Source organism: Lepisma saccharinum, chromosome 1 (assembly GCF_977018435.1).
Source record: "Lepisma saccharinum chromosome 1, izLepSacc3.1, whole genome shotgun sequence".
Taxonomy (NCBI): Eukaryota; Metazoa; Arthropoda; class Insecta; order Zygentoma; family Lepismatidae; genus Lepisma; species Lepisma saccharinum.
This window is the reverse complement of record NC_139229.1, coordinates 78,402,598-78,422,937: the sequence shown is the minus strand read 5'-3', so window position 1 is coordinate 78,422,937 and position 20,340 is coordinate 78,402,598. Positions and strand designations below refer to the sequence as shown.

The 20,340-nt window shown below is 38.9% G+C and overlaps 1 protein-coding gene across 7 annotated transcripts in view; it reads left to right on the top strand.

Moving 5' to 3' along the window:
• Ctns (lysosomal cystine transporter cystinosin) overlaps window positions 1-20,340 on the top strand; it is a 100,090-nt gene that overhangs the window by 13,548 nt on the left and 66,202 nt on the right. For 5 of the 7 annotated variants that reach the window (XM_083133286.1, XM_083133297.1, XM_083133301.1 and 2 more), the window contains exon 1: window positions 18,020-18,119. The exons of the other annotated variants lie outside the window; for them this stretch is intronic. In XM_083133286.1, coding sequence (XP_082989412.1) covers window positions 18,050-18,119 — 70 coding nt within the window. In that variant the 5' untranslated portion in view covers window positions 18,020-18,049. Of the gene's footprint in view, window positions 1-18,019; window positions 18,120-20,340 lie in introns of those variants that run through there. 7 annotated transcript variants of the gene reach the window in all.

Here is a 20,340-nt window from a genome sequence, read left to right as displayed (position 1 = left end):
TTCAGAAAGCAAATGGCGGGAGCAGAAACAGCATGTCGGACAGAGATTTTCGCAGAAAACAACACGCATTCACATTAAAGTGGATCAAATCTACATTCAGGAACTTCCAAAACGCTCAAGAAACTGATTTCCGTAAGTATTTCTCCTGTAAATTTGAAGGAATCAGTTTCCCTCATACGATAATGTTACCTTCTAACATTTGGATAATTCGTGGAGATATTTTCTGTCATCGTAGAATCTGCTGGATTGGTAAATCATGTGGGTAACATTATCGTATGAGGGAAATAGATTCCTTCAAATTTACAGGAGAAAGTAAAAGAAGAAAAAAAGGTAAAGTGCTCCCCTGTGCTTAGCACCATGCCATGAAGGCGTTTAGGCGGTGTGGGGTAACGCCCCACACTTTCTTGATCCGGTCGTGAGTGGGGGTGATGTGATCAGCATCACGCCCCTGACCACCTTTACCCTGGGGGGTACCCATGTTATTCGAAGCTGGGTGGGCACCGGGACCGCTTCCATCGTTAGAAAAGTTCCCGAATTTGAACCGGCCGGGGATCGAACCCGGGAGCTTGAGCATGGTAGTCAGACGCGTTACCGACTGAGCCACCGTACTTACGGAAATCATTTTCTTTAGTGTTGTGGAAGTTCCTGAAAGTAGATTTGATCCATTTAAATGTGAATGCGTGTTGTTTTCTGTGAAAATCTCTGTCTGACACGCTGTTTCTGCTCCCGCCATTTGCTTTCAGCAGGAGAGTGCAATGTTCCGTGTGTTAAGATGATGCAACCCCGTAGACAGTGTTTCAGCCTCGCTGTGTTTTCACTAGAACATGACATGTCGAGTATTTTTTTTTTTTAACTATGCTTGCCTAAGCTTACGGAAAATGGTTTTTGGGGCTAACGTGAATGGTTTTTCGGGCTAACGTGAATGGTTTTTCGGGCTAACGTGAATGGTTTTTCGGGCTAACGTGAATGGTTTGTGGGGCTAACGTCAATGGTTTGTGAGGCTAACGTCAGTGGTTTGCGACGTATTAGCATAATTTCAAATCCGGGCACAAACGTAGATATTTTCCGGTGAACGAGGTTGCAACACTGCATAAATCGACAAAACACACTCAGAACGCCCCCTAAACCAGTACGCTATCACGGCCATAATGTGTTACAGATTCGAAACAACAAGTAACAGTAAGTACTCGTAAATAGAAGAAATAGACATTATCTTAGTTAGAAATGCATTATTTCACCTTAAGAAATGTTCCGCATTCGAAAACAACACGTTAGCAATGTAAAGAAGTCCGAAATATATGATTCGTAGGTGTTTCCCTCATACGATAATAGTACCATCATGGGTTTTTCACGATATTACTATGACCACTATGTTTGCCTAACCTAACTTTGCCGTGAATGGTTTGTGGGGCTATCGGTGAATGGTTTGTGGGGCTATCGGAGAATGGTTTGTGCGGCTATTTATAAATGGTTTTTGGGGCTATCGTGAATGATTCGTGGGGCTATTATTGACATTATTTTCATCACAAAATGTCAGAAAAGCAATATTTCACCTTAAAGAATGTTTCGCAATGCACAATAGGTAAGTACGAATGTAAAAAGTGACGAAATACACGAGTGAGAGATGTTCGGCCGATAGACAACATTTAATCATTGTTGACTAGGGTTTTATTTCTTGTAGTTATGGTTGGATAGTTGTATCTTAATTTTTTGTAGTTTATTTGCTATTGTTTGCTTTCTATACCATCTTGCTTCTATTTTTTTCAGCTGTGAATTTACAGATGTGGTGATGATTTAGGCTGTACTTTACTCAAATAACTGTTACATTATGGGATGGTTTCCATTCCCCCCTCTCTCTCCATTCTTAACGCAGCATTTCAAAAATTTCTGCAAAATATCTGTAAACACTTGTGAATTTCACCGTAAGATCCGGCCGCTTCCTTGTTTCTTGGAATTTTGTGGGAGTGGCCTTTTCCCCTTGCAGGCCATCAATATGAATATCGTTTGTCACTGTGGCATAGCCATTGTTGCCAAACAATCTGCCTGACTCAAGTAGTTTGAATCCAGGGGGAAGAGTGACAGTTTGTGCAGTGGTAAATGCATACAAGCTAAGATTTACAAGCTCATAATCCCGAATCAGATAAAGCACAACATATGATAAAATTAGTACAATGGTAACTGGATGCAGATTATCATATCTCCGGACAAGTAGTAACATTTGCAACAAATAACCAAAGTAGAAATGAAAACACACCACTATTTTACTATTTAGATGGATTTTTTTCTGTGTTGCAAAAGCAGGTTCAGTTTTTGGGGTGTTCTAATGTTTTACACAGTGCATTCAAATAACTTTGAGAATTGTGGTGTTTTATCAGGGAGGGAACCACCTGAGAATAAATATCTGTGGATGTCCTGCAGGTTTCTTCGTACTTAAATGGTAATTTGCTGCTACAAATTTCCTCCGTACCATGTGTCTGTTGCCATGTGATGAAGAGTGTTTGATAATGCTAACAAAGTTCCGATTCCTGCAGGCATGAATGAACCTTGGCAGAAATAAACTTTGATTGGCACCCTGTTGAAATCTCCCTCAAGAAACGGTGCCACCGACAGAACTCGATGCGGTCGGTTCCTTCGGTGAAATTACCTGTATACGACCATTGTGACAAGCTCTTGTGGGACTTGACTATGAATTAACTCAGTCTTTCAGAAAACTCTGGTGCATATGTTGGTTTACTCCAACCAATTGATTTTATTTTCACAAAGCAAACTTTATTCAATGTCCATGCCTAAACCAGGGTTCGCTTATGGAAATATTCATCAACTTTTTTTTTAATTAGCACAGTATGTGTTTTTAACGTTCGTGTGTTTCTGTATCACATGTATTATTAAATCAACAATAAACATGCCATTATGATTTTTATCAATGTTGCTAACTGAATTTTGAAATGTTCAATGGTATGGTATAGTCAACCATGTATTAGAATGTATTGCATAGTTATTCAGAATCATCATTAGGAATGGAACTCTGGCACAAGAATTAGGCCCAATTACTTTTAATCCAATCTTATATTAATTAATAAATTAAAGGTTTTAAGAACTTATTTCAAAATGTGTAGCTAGTTTGATTGATATCTTTCTTAGACCATATTACCAAACAGGGAAGGGCACTTGAATTTGTTTTTTTCTACCCCTAGTGGGTATTACAACCCCTCCCCCTTTTGCTCAACCATATATGGAAGGGCACTTGAATTAGTTTCTTTCTACCCCTAGTGGGTTTTACAACTCCTCCCCCTTTTGCTCACCATGTCTACAAATTATCTTTAAATGTGTTACCCTGCCCCCGTGTCAGGGCAACAGTGTTTTTTTTCTTATTGAAATATTTATTAATATGTTAATTAATTGGGTAATCAAGTGTATAAACATATATATGTCTGATTAGTGTAAATCAATTTATTATGCATTTTTAGGTTCATATTATTCCATGTATAAATACCATGTAGCTCTCTGTTCTTCTTCGTGTTTAGAACGTTCAAAAGAAAGGCAGCCAGTTTAGCTGTTAAAGATTAAAAATTTTGAAAGAAGGGCGGTTGGCAGCAGACGCCAACCAAACGTATATAAACTCCCAGATGAGAGTAGGGGAGGTCGGCTGTTGGAACTGAGACTTGGAAGGGAGAGGCTGTTTTTGCTTCGGTTAGCTAGGACCGGAGGACAGGTCTCCCGAAACGGATGCTGTAAGAGATTGGATTGCCGGGCAAGCTAGTGCCTTGGTATCCAGTTTACAGGTAAAAAGGTAGTTTGTACTGGATGTTATTTTGAAGTAATTACGGTGCGCCGGGCAGCCTAGTGCCTTGTCACCGTGGAGGTTGAGAAATGTACACGTCGGGCGGCCTAGCGCCTGTTAAGACGTTTCTTGGAGTAACGCGAGTCTACCTTGTGACAAGCGTACTTCAGATGTAATTCATGAAATGTAAAGCATCCAGGTACAAACAATAGAGATTCCAACATCAAAATTAGAGTTTTGGCCCGATAAATAATTAGAGAAATGAACGTTCGGAAACGACTTGTATATACTTCAAATTTTACGTTAATTAAACTATAGAAAATATCCAAAATTTCCGTTTATAATTTCACAAATGCTGGACAAGGTAATTTATCCCCCTATAGCAATAAGGTTTCGCAAAGGTTATCCGTTGTCTCTTGTAGTTAATTATATAATTATGTTGACTTGTAGCAACCCACGTGCATTGTCGTACAAAGAAAGATACCCCTAGACAAATCAGAGCCGAGTACGAAGTGCACCGAACCTCGAGTGCGGAAGTAAAGTGTGGGGGGCCAGGCGTGTAACATATTTATTTGGGGACTCTGTCCGCGATTGAACTTAGTTATTTGAGGTCTTGTCGAACAAGATTTTTGCTTTGAAAGTTAAGGAGAGAAACGGACGAGGATCGAACCAATGATCTTGCGAAACAGAAAAAGGGAAGTTACAAGAATGTCGCTTGGTAACTCGAGTAGGTCCAGCCCGACCGCGTCAGAGCTTTCTGTTGTTGAGGAACAGAGGTGCGTTCCGAAAGTAGCAATGGAGGAAATTCGTTTGCCGCTTCCGACATTTGAAGGAAATGTAGGGAAGGAATATGCTTTTTCGTATCTGGATAGGATTCAAGATTACGCGAGAATGCTGAAAATTTCTGAAGATTATCTTCTGAAGCAGTTTATTCCTCTTTCGTTGCGAAATGAAGCGAGGGAGTGGTTTTTGTTCACGGAACCATACGGTGATTTTTCACAATTCAGGCATAAATTCTTGCAGGCTTTTCATGGATTGGATTATCAGAGAGAAGCAGAGTTATTTTTGTCTCAGAGGTTTCAACTTGCTAACGAGGGATTGGCGGAATACGTTCGCAAAGTTGACAGGCATTTTAGTAGGATAAGGAATTCGGCTTCTGCGCAGGAGAGAATTGACTTTGTGAAATCGCACTGCAATCCGGTATTTAGGGATTATTTGTACAACAAGACATTCACTTCTATGAGAGAGATGAGCGAGTACGCCCTGGAACTGCAAACGGAGTTTTTGGAAAGGCAGAGATTCAAATCTTTCGTTTCGGAAGACGAAATTCGCAACTTGGCTCTGAGAAAGTCCGTTAACCAGGAATGCGAAGAGGAGAGGGGGAGAAAGAAATCTGATATTTTCTTGGACCCTGTGAGCATTGGTTTTGACCGCCCGAAAGTCGAGCGCTTGAGGGCTGAACATGTGGTTTCACGCCCTCCACCCTCGCGGCTTGCGGTGATGGATGAAAACAAACAGAACCGCTTTTCGAAGGAAGATTGCCAGAGAAATAAATTATGCTACACTTGTGGACAGAAAGGTTGCAGAGCTTCAAATCACCGTAGGGAAAACAAGATTAATGAACGTGGGAAGGAAGTAATAACAAAAAATGCGTAGAGTCGCCACGAATTTGTCAAGTTCGTGGCGTGGAAACTGCAAATTTTACACAAAAGGAAAATTTTTCACCTCACAATGTAAATGTAAAAGACGTAAGGGAACCTATCGTTTTATGCAACGTAGCTAACGTGGAAGTACACACATGTATTGATACGGCGTCGTCCAATAACTTTGTGTCTTTGGAGGTTTTCGAGAAAATGAAGACAAATGGAGTAAAATTGTTGGGTTGCAAAACTAAAGTAATACTTGCGGAAGGAAATGTGGAATCTTTGGGGAGCGCTTACGTGAATATTAAGTTTCACGGACACAAGGCTCGGGATCAGATATTTGTGTTATCTAATGCTAATCATGAAATGTTAATGGGAAGGACATTGATGGCTAAGCTGGGACTTGTACCCATGATTCATCGTAACGGGTGGGCAATTGAGCCTGATCTTTCGAAAATCGTGCCTTTTGATTCGCCGCCGACACGTGACAGCGTTGATGCTGTTGGTTCTAGGGGACTGGGTTCGACCACGGATGGAGTCGATGGAGTCCGAGAGAACGTTTCTGCTTGCGGAGCGGAGACACGTAGCAGCGACATCAAAGGGGAGGGGGTTGACGAAGAGAGAAGTATTGCCATGCTGATGAAGGGTACCGATATCTCAGAGGAAAACAAGCCGAAATTGATTGCCATACTGAGACGGCATATTGATGTTTTTCAAGATAAACCGGGATTAGCAAAGGATTACGAGGTTCGTTTGGATGTGAATAACGAGAAGCCGTTCCGAGCGAAACCTAGGCCACTTTCTGAGCAAAAGAGGAAATTAATGAATCAGGCTGTTGAGCAGATGCTTGAAGACGGGATCATTGAAAGGGGTGATACAGATTACCTTTCACCGCCTATCCTTCATATGAAGAGAGATAACACATGTAAAGTGATCATCGACAGCAAAGGCTTGAATAAGAGATTGGAGGCTAGACGTAGAGAAATACCTGATATTAGGTCGACAATATGTAAGCTTTCTGGGGGAACTATATTTACAGTTCTGGATATTCCGTTTGCATTTGCAAATATGCAGATTTCTGAAGATACTAGAAAATATGCAGGTTTCTTGACAGAAATGGGAACGTTTAGATACAAAAGGTTATTTTATGGCTGTCGTAGTGGACCTTTTCACCTTGCGGAACTGATGCAGTAGATGCTAGGAGAGCATTATCAAACTGATGCAATATGTTATTATGATGACGTAGTGATTGCTAACGCTACCGAGGAAGAACAACTGAAAGTGTTGGATTCTGTCCTGGGAAAGATGAAAGACAAAGGACTGACGATTAGTTATCGAAAGTCACGTCTCTTCAGAAAGAAAATTGATTTTCTTGGGTTTACAATTTCAGAAAATACCATATCTTGTGCGGAAAGTAAGAGGAAACAAGCAGAGCAATTGCAGCGTCCCAGAAATATCAAGCAAGTTAGGAGACTAGTGGGCTTCTTAAATTTTCTGTCAGATTTCGTAAAGGACCAAGCAAAGATATCCAAACCGATCACGGACTTGTTACAAGGAAAGAGGAAATTTTCTTGGGGAAAAGAACAAGAAGAGAGTTTGCAGAAGTTGAAGGATGCAATTGTAAATAGTCCTGATCTCAAGATTCCTGACGTTTCGAAACCGTTTCACTTGTTTGTAGACTGCTCTGACATAGCGCTTGGCTATATCGTAGCTCAGGAGGACGACAAAACGAGAAAATTGCAGACTGTTGCATTTGGGAGTAAGAAGCTGTCTGACACTCAGCGTTCTTATTCTGTCACAGCGAAAGAGTTATTTGCGTTGACCATGGGTCTGGAGAAATTTGAATATTACTTTCTGCAAGCACCGGAAGTGATAGCTTACACTGACCATTCTGCGCTCGTGGACATCTTGAAATCTTCTCAGATTCCGAGCCACATAAACAGAATAATAAACAGGGTGACCAGGTTTCCAGTTACCGTGAAATACATTGCCGGTAGGAATAACACAGCGGTTGACTACTTGTCGAGGATCGAAGCGGGATTCTCTGAGAGGGAGAATTACATTGGATCTTCGGATGCAGAAGAGAATTATCCAATAGAGGACATCAAGCCTGAAGGATATTTCAGATTAGAGATGCCTGATGGGACGATAATGGAACATGATATTCCTAAAGTCGAAGGCAAAGTGTGTCAGAAATTCGACCGGATACAGAAAAGGAAAACGGAAGCGATGTTTACAGATGCAGCTGGCAACACTGTCAATGGAAGACAGACGGACGGACAGAAAGAAACTTCGCCGCCCGTAGATCTTAACGATAAAGGTATGTGGAAAGGAGAACCACAGAGTGATCCTTATTTATCGAAATTAATTGGATGTTTAAATGGAGAAGAAGTTGAAATAAAGGATTCTTGAGAGAAGAGAAAATTTGACTTTTATCTCCAACATTCCTGTCTCGATGATGATGAACTGCTTTACCGTTTCGTTGACGAAAACACTGGACTTTATCCACCGTTTAGCTCCAGATTGAAGCTGTGGGTACCAGAGAAGTTGAGGAATGAAGTACTTAAATCTTCGCATGATGATTTACTATCTGCGCATTTAGGACATGGAAAGACATTGTTTAAGGTCCTAGAGAATTATACTTGGGACGGAGTAGTTAAAGATGTCAGTAACTATTGCAAAAGTTGTATCACTTGTCTTCAGTATAATCCTGACAACTGCAGAAAGATGGGATTTATGAACTCGAGGAAATCTACTGCACCTGGATACAAAGTGTTTCTGGACATTTTTGGACCACTGCCTACAAGTACGAAGGGGAGATACAAGTACTGTTTAGTCATTCAAGATGAGTTCTCAAGGCACATTAGTTTGACACCACTTAGAACTACAACGGCGAGGACGATCTCGCAAGCATTCTTGAAGTACTGTTTTCAATTAGGATTTCCGAAATACGTTGTCAGTGACAACCAGAGTGTATTTCGAAGCAAACTGTATTCACAAACGTTGCGTTCTGTGAATTGCAAGCCTGTCTATATTATGCCGTATAGACCGAAGGGAAACAAATCAGAAGCAGCGATTAAGATAATCAAGCAAGCACTTGGAAAGTTCTGCAAGGAACACTCGTCGTGGGCTGAAAACTTGGATGCGATAAGTTTTGCCATTAATAATGCAACGAATTCGATGACTGGGTTGAAACCGTCATTCTTGTTCTTTGGACGTGATTTGTACACACCGTATGACACTCGGAAAATAGAGCTTCAGAGGGAAGATGGAACCGGGGAAGACGTCACGGCGGAGAGACAGATGGATTACGTCATACAGTTAAAGGAAAGAATGGGCGCGGCTTTCGAATTTGCAAAAGAAAAAGAAGAAACGACGAGGCAAAAGGCGTCAAGGGCCTACAATAAGGGCAGAAGAAGGGTTAATCTTCGTGTCGGAGATCGAGTACTGCTTCAAGAGCATAGGATTTCGTCTGCTTTTAATAAGAAAACTGCGTGCTTTTTCCCGAAATTCAAAGGGATCTACAGAATTCTGAATTTCACTACTCCAAATAATGTTGTTTTGGAAAAGGAAGGTGAGGGGAAGAGAGTTCTGGCTAACGTTGACCAGCTGAAGGTCATTCCGAGAAGAAATTTGAGAAGTGTGAGGGAAAGCACTCGTCCCTAACTTCTACCCTGAGAATCCATCTCAAGGGGAGGGGGTAGAAGGGCTGTGAAAAATGATGAAAAAGAAGCCGAGAAGTTGACTTCTAGTTTGTACAGTAGTAATTAAGTTCCTGATTTATTGTCGCTACACATTAGAGTCCTGATAAATTTATTTCATGTGAATATAAGATTTCAATTACGGACTGTTAGATTTTATGTTATGTGAACCTTACCGATAAAAGTAGATGAATATTCTGCACACGAGGACATGAGATTTTCATCGCTAAGAGAATGCTGAAGGATGGCAGTTCGATGCCCGGAAAAGGAAGGGAAAGTTTCCTTATAGATGGAAAAATGAGAAAGCCATTTTAAAGTCGGGTCGTGTGATCGAACGATAGAACCTTGAAAGCATTTGAAGCCGAAATTCGACAGGAGTCGAACCGAGTACCGCAAAAGTCCCAGACGCAAGGACCAGGGGGACTGAGGAGCCGGGGGATCTTCGGGTGGACCGAGGAGGAGGCTGAGTCGACCCTAGAGCGGGAGCCGGACATGTTCGTTGGAAGGTGGAGGAGCTGAATCCGTCTGCACCTGGGAGCAGTCCTGATGACCAGATGACCGATATGTCCAGGAGGTTCCAGGATTCCGGAGGAAGAGATAGTGTGGAAATAGGATATTTAGTGCAGTGAAATCGAGACTCTTCTTTTCAGAGAGACGGTTGTGGTGTGTAGTGAAAATAACATTTTTCAGTGAACTTTTCTTTTTCAGATACAGTGCTTTAACTTTTCTTAGTGACTTTAAGACAATTCACACATACTGAAATTTAAATTTCAGATTGAATTGTAACGCTGGGGAGGGGGAATCTGTTACCCTGCCCCCGTGTCAGGGCAACAGTGTTTTTTTTTCTTATTGAAATATTTATTAATATGTTAATTAATTGGGTAATCAAGTGTATAAACATATATATGTCTGATTAGTGTAAATCAATTTATTATGCATTTTTAGGTTCATATTATTCCATGTATAAATACCATGTAGCTCTCTGTTCTTCTTCGTGTTTAGAACGTTCAAAAGAAAGGCGGCCAGTTTAGCTGTTAAAGATTAAAAATTTTGAAAGAAGGGCGGTTGGCAGCAGACGCAAACCAAACGTATATATAATCTCCCAGATGAGAGTAGGGGAGGTCGGCTGTTAGAACTGAGACTTGGAAGGGAGAGGCTGTTTTTGCTTCGGTTAGCTAGGACCGGAGGACAGGTCTCCCGAAACGGATGCTGTAAGAGATTGGATTGCCGGGCAAGCTAGTGCCTTGGTATCCAGTTTACAGGTAAAAAGGTAGTTTGTACTGGATGTTATTTTGAAGTAATTACGGTGCGCCGGGCAGCCTAGTGCCTTGTCACCGTGGAGGTTGAGAAATGTACACGTCGGGCAGCCTAGCGCCTGTTAAGACGTTTCTTGGAGTAACGCGAGTCTACCTTGTGACAAGCGTACTTCAGATGTAATTCATGAAATGTAAAGCATCCAGGTACAAACAATAGAGATTCCAACATCAAAATTAGAGTTTTGGCCCGATAAATAATTAGAGAAATGAACGTTCGGAAACGACTTGTATATACTTCAAATTTTACGTTAATTAAACTATAGAAAATATCCAAAATTTCAGTTTATAATTTCACAAATGCTGGACAAGGTAATTTATCCCCCTATAGCAATAAGGTTTCGCAAAGGTTATCTGTTGTCTCTTGTAGTTAATTATATAATTATGTTGACTTGTAGCAACCCACGTGCATTGTCGTACAAAGAAAGATACCCCTAGACAAATCAGAGCCGAGTACGAAGTGCACCGAACCTCGAGTGCGGAGGTAAAGTGTGGGGGGCCAGGCGAGTAACAAATGCTGAAAAATGTGGCAAAATATAGGGCTTGACTACTGAAAACTAAGACATAATCCCCACCTTTGAAAATTCTTGGGCATATCACCAGTTTTTGGCAAAATTATTTTTCGTAGTGGCAGCTAATTCAGCCAAACAATAAAAGAAATGTTCATAAGATTCTCAGTTAAGTATAGAAGCACATCAAAATTACATACACATCAGGATATGAAGGATAGTGTGTAAAAAGTAGAGATGCAAAAAAGCTGGCTTTTTTGAATGGACTGTTTTTTCGATAAAAAGCTGGCTTTTTTGGAAAAAAAAACTGAAATTTTGCCTTCGGCTTTTTACCAATTGCAGCTAACCTATTTCACTTGAAGTTACTGTTATGAGTTTACATGTTTGTAGTGACATACAGGGTGACAATTAATTCATGACCACATTTATTTTGAGTATAATTTTGTGTGTGTTAAACTTGCAGCAACAAAAGTAAAGGAGTAGGTAGTATGATATATGCAGTAACAGGAAAATAACAAATACTGCTTACTTTTTGAAATTGAATCATACGCATTCCTGAATACGAACAAACACATGATACATAAGTTTTGAAAGTGTTTAATTTGATATCAAGTCAATTTCATTTCTTATGGCTCTTTTCAAGTCCAGTAAGTTGTTTGGTTTCGTGGCATAGACTTTAAGTACCCCCCATAAAAAAATCTGGAGCAGTTAAGTCTGGGGAACGAGGAGGCCAGTGAAAGTCACCAAACCTCGAAATCACATGATTGGGAAATTTCTGTTGCAATAATTGCATTGTTTCACAACTAGTGTGGCTTGTTGAAAAAACATGTCCTGAAAATTGGGGTTTCGACGCTGTAACTCAAGAAAAAAAAATCTTAACATTTGTCTGTAACGATCACCGTTCACAGTGACAGTAACATCATTTGCGTTTTCAAAAAAATATGGGCCTATGATCCATGATCTCGATAATGCACACCATACAGTAATTTTTGCACTATGTGTAGGGCGTTCATGGATTTGCTTAGTGTTTTCTCCAGTCCATATTCTCACATTCTGCTTATTCACATAACCAGATAAGTGAAAATGAGCTTCATCGGTCATTATGAGCCTCTCTCCAAAATTCGGATTAGTGTTAAGTCCAATCATTCTGTTGCAAAGCGCTAAACGTTTTTGAAAATCAGTCTGTTTCAACTGATGGGATACCTGAAGTTTGTACGGAAACAAGTGCAAATCGTTTCTCAGAATTTTTCTCAGTTTCTCTATTGACACCAACTTCTTGTGACAACCTTCTTGCAGATTTCTTTGGGCTGTTTGTGATTGCAACTCTCACCCTTTCAATTGTTCCTTCATTGCGCACAGATCTCTGCCTACCAGTACGTTTAGCATTAGTTACACTGCCTCTGTTTCTATGGGATGCAACATATCGCAGAATTGATTTTCTCGAAGGACACGCATGCTCGCCAAACCTTGCACGGAACCTTCTTTGAGCAGTGGTCACCGAGTAATTGCTAGCGAAATAAAATTCCACTATTGCTGCTCGCTGTTGTGCACTCCACCTTTCCATGTTACACCACTAAATTTTGCAAAAGTCGATCTTTATATTCATCTGAAATGAGAAAGAAAAAACAAATTAGTACCACAAAACTTACAATATAAATGTGGTCATTAATTAATTGTCACCCGTTATTTTACAACAAGCTATGAAAATTTACATGATGTAGCAGCCAGGAAACAGATATTGGCCAATCCCAGTGGACACATATTGCATAGTGGTTCAGCAATAATTTTAACCCTAGCTTACTGGGGGGAGGAGGGGGCTTGCAGTCCCACCCTCTCTATTTTTTAGATTTTTCAACTGTTTGAAAATAAATTATATGGTTCCCTAGGATGTTCACAACATTTCTGTGTTACTTTTGTTCATAAAAACATAAATGTAATGTAAATAGGAGGCAAAATACAGTTGGTGAGCATATCAGGCGCCATCTTTGAATGAGTCTCATTCGAGACACTCACGCCAGTTTCAGTGTACAATTAGTTGGTGATGATTAATTATCATATTTAACACACAACTGCACCTCTACAAACAAAAAAGCGTTAATGAAAAAGTCATTATGGATTTTGTGAGTTTTAGTGAATGATAAAATATGAGACACTCATGCAATAATTGGTTATTATTTTTTATTAATAATAGTAATTTTGTAATTATTATAATTAATAATTAACTGTACATATATAATCAGCAAAGGAAACCGTGATTCAATAATAAAATGATTTGAATTTTAGTGATAAAGAAAAAGTGTAGGCCTGAGATAGATCCCCCGGTATGTACATTTCTTGTACAGCAAGGGTAAGCTAGGGTTAAAACTAAACGTGTAGTCCTGATGAGCACTTCTGATCATGAAATGGACTTAAAGAAGCTTTTACATGTTTGTGTCTTAATTTAAATGTTGAGGTCATAAAATATGAAACAAATGTTAATATCAAAATATTCGATGCTTCGGGACAATTAAAAATCTTTACTGTTCACAACACACATGCAGAAGTATACGTGTTACATGAATGTAATTGAGCTTTGAGATGGAAGTGATTTGTGGTTCTTGGAATCCAAGAACTTGTAAGCAGACCCTCAGTAATCCATTGAACATTTTGACCCGAAGTGCGACGAGCTAAGCATGTCACTTGCATGTTGCTCGGACTATACTGTTTTCTCAATGGCGTGTATCGTGCTGCTTCGGTCTGTTGTTCTTGCATGCACGATGAATGATTCGCTTTATACTGAAGGAGAGAGACTGTCGCTTGTCATCTGTGAGCTCCTTCAATAGTGTGCATCATGTAACTTCGGTCTTGTTTGTGCATGCGTGTTGGATTCTTGCGTAGACTGAAGGAGCACTTGTCATATCAATGTGACACCCCCACTGTCATGTGTTGCTTCAGTCTGAATATTCCCTATACTTAACAAGAATGTTAGCTACTTTATGAGATGTTAAGATGTAATTTAGCCTGTAAATCCCAGAGAACAAATTGCAAGTACTGTTGTTGGAAAAAAGGCAGACTTTTTGATAGAAGGTTCCTTTCATATGTGTAATAATGTAATGCTGTTACCTTGCGGTCAATCCTCAGTGGAGGCAGAGTGCTTCGGATCTCATTTCAAAAAAGTAGGTCCAGTCCAGATTTCCTAATTAGATTTTTTTTTTTTTTGCATTTGCAGCCAGTATTATGTGCTATGCAATCTGCACAACGATAGTGTTTCTCGGGTTGTCTAACATTCAGGCTGTGTTGCGAATTGAATCCATAGTTTTCGTGACACTCCCAATGCGGTTCAAATCCAAGTTCATCCCTATCGGCATGGGGGATAAGAGGGGGTGAAAAATAAAATTCCACAAATGACCTAGATTTGTGTCGAATCCATAGTTTTCGGAGTCTCTAAGCTATTTGGTGACATTCACGATCACATTTAAAATTAGTTACATTTTACACTATAGTTTGAATTCATTATTTTCCTGTCTAATACAAGATTGGCATAAATAAATACCTTGGCAACACCGGGTAAAATCTAGTTTCCATATAAACGTTAAAGATCAGAAATGTATTTATGAGTGAAAATTTTGGCTTCAGAGCATCGACTTGTAAGAAATAAATTTACTGGGCTGTGGTCTCACAAAGGTTGAGAACCACTACAACAAGCAGCCAAAATACATCACTAGTTGCTCCATGACCAGGTTTAGCTGCTGTTTCCAAATTATGCATGGTGTACTGTAAAGCCAGAATTGAAATGGTAGAACGGTATTTTCTTTTTTGATTCATGTTTGTGTTCGTATAACAAATTCAAGCATTGAAAATCATGTCATACTATTAGGTTCTATTAAAAACACATCCAAAACTACTCTAGTTATTTGAATATGTTGATACTACATAAATATATTTAATAAGCGTACCAAAATATGAAGATAACACTCTGAAAAACAGCCCATTCAAAAAAGCCAACATTTTTTAAAACACTGTTTATATCTAGCTACGAAATTTCATATTGTAAATTCTATTTTATATTTAGAAATGAGTGTCTATTTTAGAATATAGATATAAACGAAAACCATGGAACAGGTAAAATACTGCCAACTCCTGTATTTTCATTGATTTGAGACACTTTTGTGAAAAGAGCTGAAAAAAGCCGTGGAAAAAACTTCCTTTTTTTTCTCCTCAAAAAAGTTGTTTTCTCCCATCACTTCCAACTCTAGTAAAAAGTAACATAGTAAGTATGGAAGACCACCAAACCTACCTACCTACACATGTAATATACATATATAACAGAAAGATATAAAAGATATATGTTCTGTGCAGAAAAACAATAACAAAATGCAGTAACAACAATCAGGAATCCTATCTGTGTTTATACACATGTGCAGAAATTGGAAAGCTCATGTGTATTTATCTTTATTATGTGGGAAATACAGTTGGAACCTTGATCCATAAACAGCCCAACTTTCTGATTTGTTCTGCATCATATAAATTTGCCCCACACATACATAATAAGCATATAATGATTACCTAATGTGGGTTTCTTGCAGATAAATTTCACGGTCCCATTTATTTTTGCATGTGTTTTAAATTGAGTAGACATTCATTGGCAGTTGCCTAAATAATTGACTTGTGCTACCATCTTTGAAGCATTTTGCATTTTGTGCAATTCTGAATTTTCTGTTTCCTGGAGTAAATGTTTATTATTATTACTTGCAAGTATGTGTAATTAATATATATAACCATTTTTTTATACATATTTTGTCCTTTGTGTTTTATTTTTTGTGAAATATTATTTCCCTATGAAAGTGCGTACGTGAATAGGATAGCTAGATTTGCCTTAGTCTTTCTATTTATTATTTATGCTTATACAGAGCATTCGCTACGAGACTCGGCGGCAAGCAGCCTAGCATCAGCACTTGTCTTTCCCAGTGAACAGGGTCTGCAACAGTCGCTAGAGTCAACTATTAAAATTACAGTTTTCATATTGTGTACTAACCTTTACTACAGAAGATGGTGAAAATGATGTCCCTCTGCTGCAACACATTCCTGGCATCTCCGAAGGAAATTGGCATTTACACGTGCAAGTTTGTCTACTGTAATTCTCCCGATTTCTCGTACAATACTCTTTTAACTCTCAGATGGTGTGTGGATTGTCTTTGTATACTTTATTTTTTTAGATTTCCCCATTTTTCTTTCCACTTTTATTCAGAACTGACCCTGTTACTCTAAACTTTTTTACGAGGTTTAATATAGTGGAACAGGAACACCAGTAAATTTCGTTGCAAAACGCCGTCACACTTCTCCACAATTCCTCTTTCCAAAGTAACACTCGACAAGATAAATTCTTTGTTGTAATGTAAACTTTTGTGGTGCCATATTAAGCCACAATCTTCAACAGACGGACACGACACAACACAACTTCTGAGGGAGGATTATACTGGCGTCAATCTGCAACGTCAACAGAAAGAGACCGAAGGCAGGGGGAGCGAAAAAAAACAGACTGTAGCGTGTGACTGTCGCGGACCCCGTTCACCGGGAAAGACTAGCACTGACGCCAGGCCTCTTGCTACTGAGTCTCGTAGCGAATATCAGGGAATGCTCTGTATATATAACTAGGGCTGAGCCGATACCACTTTGAACCGATACTCCCACCGATAAAATATTCTTCTCCAATTATATGCATCAATTTAACAAGAAATTTGTTTAGAATATTCAAGAATTGCATCAGAATGTTACAATAGATTTCGCGCAATCGGACCCCGTGAAAGACTAATATGCCGAAAACGTATCTGTAGATGAATCCCAACCAATACTTTCTGATAACGATAAGTCGGTATCGGCTCAGCCCTACATAAATCCGAAAGCAGCCAAAAGATTATGAGGACTAAGTCTTCTTCTGCAATGAACTGTTTGTATGGTTACTTCAAATAAATCTATAAATTTCAAACATGAAAACTTTAAAATGTTTTCCCCTCATCTCTTCTGGAAACCGAATTTTCCTATTCATTTCTAAGAAGTACTTTTTTAATATTTCAAGTTTCCTTGCAGAAATTTCCATTGACTTTTAAAAAAAAATACTGAGTACATATATGTTTTTGTTGTTTGTTTTCTGAAGCATGTTTATCATTAAGTGAGATTAATAAACATGCCAATACAAATTTCAGCAATGTTGCTGCCGGAGTGGAGTGGTTAGATCAGTGTGTTAAGACACCAGGGATCCCAGGTTTGAATCCTGGCCTGGGAATGGGTGTTCTTTCTGAATGTCCCTTTATCAGTTCCACCATACTATCCTCATACCTGTCTTCGCAATTAGGCCTAGCCAAAAGTGGCAGAAAAATAAAGTGTAACAAACCAAATCAAATGCACTGTTGCTAACCAAAGTTTATCTGCAATAATATGGTAGAGTGGGCTATATATTAGAATATGTTGCATAGTTATTTTTTCGAGCTACACCAGTAAAATAATTGAAGGGCTCTGGTGTAAAACCTGACTTTTTGGTAATTTCTGAGTTCATTAAGAAATGAAAGTTGTTAGAAGCTATACTGTAGATAAATTGTTTTCGTTATGTTTACCAATTTCAGAAGGCTTCACTGAGTCCAATGCAAATTGTATGACATGGCAATTTCACTCGAAAATTGAAGGATTGGACATTTTACTTTGTAACTCAAAAATGATCAAAATGTCACTTACCATGTTTTACACCCGAGCTCTTCAATTAATTACTTTTAATCCAATCTTGTATTAATTTGTAAATTTATACGTTTTAAGGTCACATTTCAAAACTTGTAGCTTTATCTTCATTGGATTTATGGTTTTCCAAACGAATATAAAAGCTGGCTTTTGAGAAACGGGGTCTGGCTCCTGAATTATTTTTAGTTGTGTTTACCCCTGCATGACAATTTGGTATGGAATGCCTGACCCCAGAGCACAATTTGAGAGTTGACCTGTAGCAAAAGATTATCAATTAATAATTCCCAGACTTGGCACACAGAAACAAAACTCCTCTTATCACTTAGAGACACAATTTTCCTCTTATTTATTTTTTGGCTTTTAGCTAAACTGTACTGTCACGCTATCTTCTATCATGAGGTTGTTGGGAATGGGCTCATATCATTTTGTAGGCCAACGTGATGCCACTACTGACCTTTTTGCAAGTAAGTCATTCATGATTGCACCAATGGGAAGGATTGTTGATACTTTATTCAAATGTGATTTAGTCATATTAAATTGGGCCACTTTCATTTCCATGGTCTATATGAAGTGTGGTGTGGTAGAACAAGGTTTCTTGTGTTTTTGTGTGTGCGGACAAAATGCTTTCATACTTGTAAGTAGTATGTAGTGTTTTAGTTGTACAGGGTGATCATAAAGTTTGGAACCACTGGGAGGGCTGGTGAACAGCATGTTTCCTTGAATTGTCTTCAAAATGTGAGCATCCAGAACAGCAATTGAAGTACTATCGGATTAGAAATTAAGAATACTCAAGTTTAGACTCAAATTAAAAATTAACCAGTAGCCCTAAAAGCAAGTTACTTCAAAATTTAGCTTATTCCATTGCTATGGTGACCAACTTTTTTTTTCAAGTATGACTGATTTTTTTTGTCATCATGAGAACAAAAAGAGTACATTCTTTTGGTGTTTTCCAAACAAAATTCTTAATTTTCAGACTTTAATTGGACAAAAAGAGGCTCTTTTAAATTTGGAAAACAACTTTTGTGAGTATTGGGTAGTCCTACAAATACGATATTGATCTTGTTTTGAAGCTCTTTGCAGCTATTTTTTAAAACTAATTATCATTGCCAATTCAAATTGCGATTTTCTACAGATTTTTGTTCATTGGGGTAAAGATGCTTGTTGAATGTGGCAACACTCCACGTTCTGTCACTACCGCGATGCTCGTTAAACCATGGAAACTGCAGGCTGTCACTTCGAGCGGTGTCACCACGTTCAACACAGATCTTTGTGTGTGAAGCTAAATTTTGATGTAACTAGACTTTATGTTGGTCTACTTGTTAGTTTTTAATTTGAGTTCCAAACTCTAGTATCCATAATTTTAAATGATAGTAGTTATCAGAGATGGTCCACATCTAACTGCACTATGGCTCATTGACCTATCTGGAGATCTCCTATTGATCGTGGCTACCACTTTCCTTTGTATCTAGGCCTTCCGATGGTGTAGTGGTAATGTTGTTGCTTTATAATCAATGGGGTTCCAGGTTCAATACCTGGTGGAGGCACATAGTGGTTCAGATCCCACTTTAAATTGTAGGCACAGATCCAATTAGCCTACCTTTGCATAAATGGAATTAAAACTAAAATTCCTCTATGTTCAGCCTTCATATATTGTCTATCAGTACCATAGCTTGCATTTAACCAGAGAATAATACTGCGATTGGTTCCAGAATTTATGACCACCCTGTAGCCAGTCACTTCTTAGGACAGACTAGATTTATTGACTTTGTTGACTTTACTATTGCACAAGATTTTCTGAAAGTTTTGGCTCACCATACATGATAGATAATGTGTACAGAAAATTATCTGTTTGGCTCGGGCTCAGAATATTCCAAAACTAGCAGCCATTTGTCAGTGGTTGTACTTTTTGGTGATGTCTTGACCGTTCCGTCAGAAATTTCATTTGAAAATAAATATCCTCAACCAACCAGCTGCATAATTTCAATAAAGGTTTGATTCCTTGTGGAGACAGCAGAGAGGTTTTGTATCCCATTTTAAACTATAGGTCCAGTTCTGCTTAGCCTATCTTTTATTGAAGTGAGCTTCGCGTGGAAGACATGGGGTGGGTGATCTAAGGTCGGAAAAATAAAGCAGCTCTAGGGCTCACCCAGCCTCTATTAAATGGGTTAATGGTGGCTGGAGTGTGATGCTGGTCACATCATCTCCAACATTGCTAGGATCGATAGGATGTATAAGGCCCTACCCCCACATCCTCCTACATATGCCTCATGACATGCTGCAAAGAGCACGGGGAACTTAGGGAGAGTTTGAAATATACTATAACAATGACAATTTTCTCGCTGTTCACCCGGTGACAAAAGTACTAGTTGGCAAATTGTCTAAAATTTTCACTGTTTTCCACAACGTGTTGACCATGAATTGAAGTAAAAATACTAGTGAGCAGAGGACATCTGCTTTGCATCCACAGGATAGAATAAAGTCAGATTTAGACAAAAGCATTTCCTTTAACATTTTTGCTACGTAAATGCTCCAAAAATCTTATAACAGATAGTACTTTACACGAAAGCATTTTATTGAACATTTCGGTTAGCTGTTTCAATTACAATGTACAATTCATACAGCACAAAAGGCACGTTGAGTTACACCGTCAATGATGTGTACACGGTGTTTACAATTGAAAAAGGT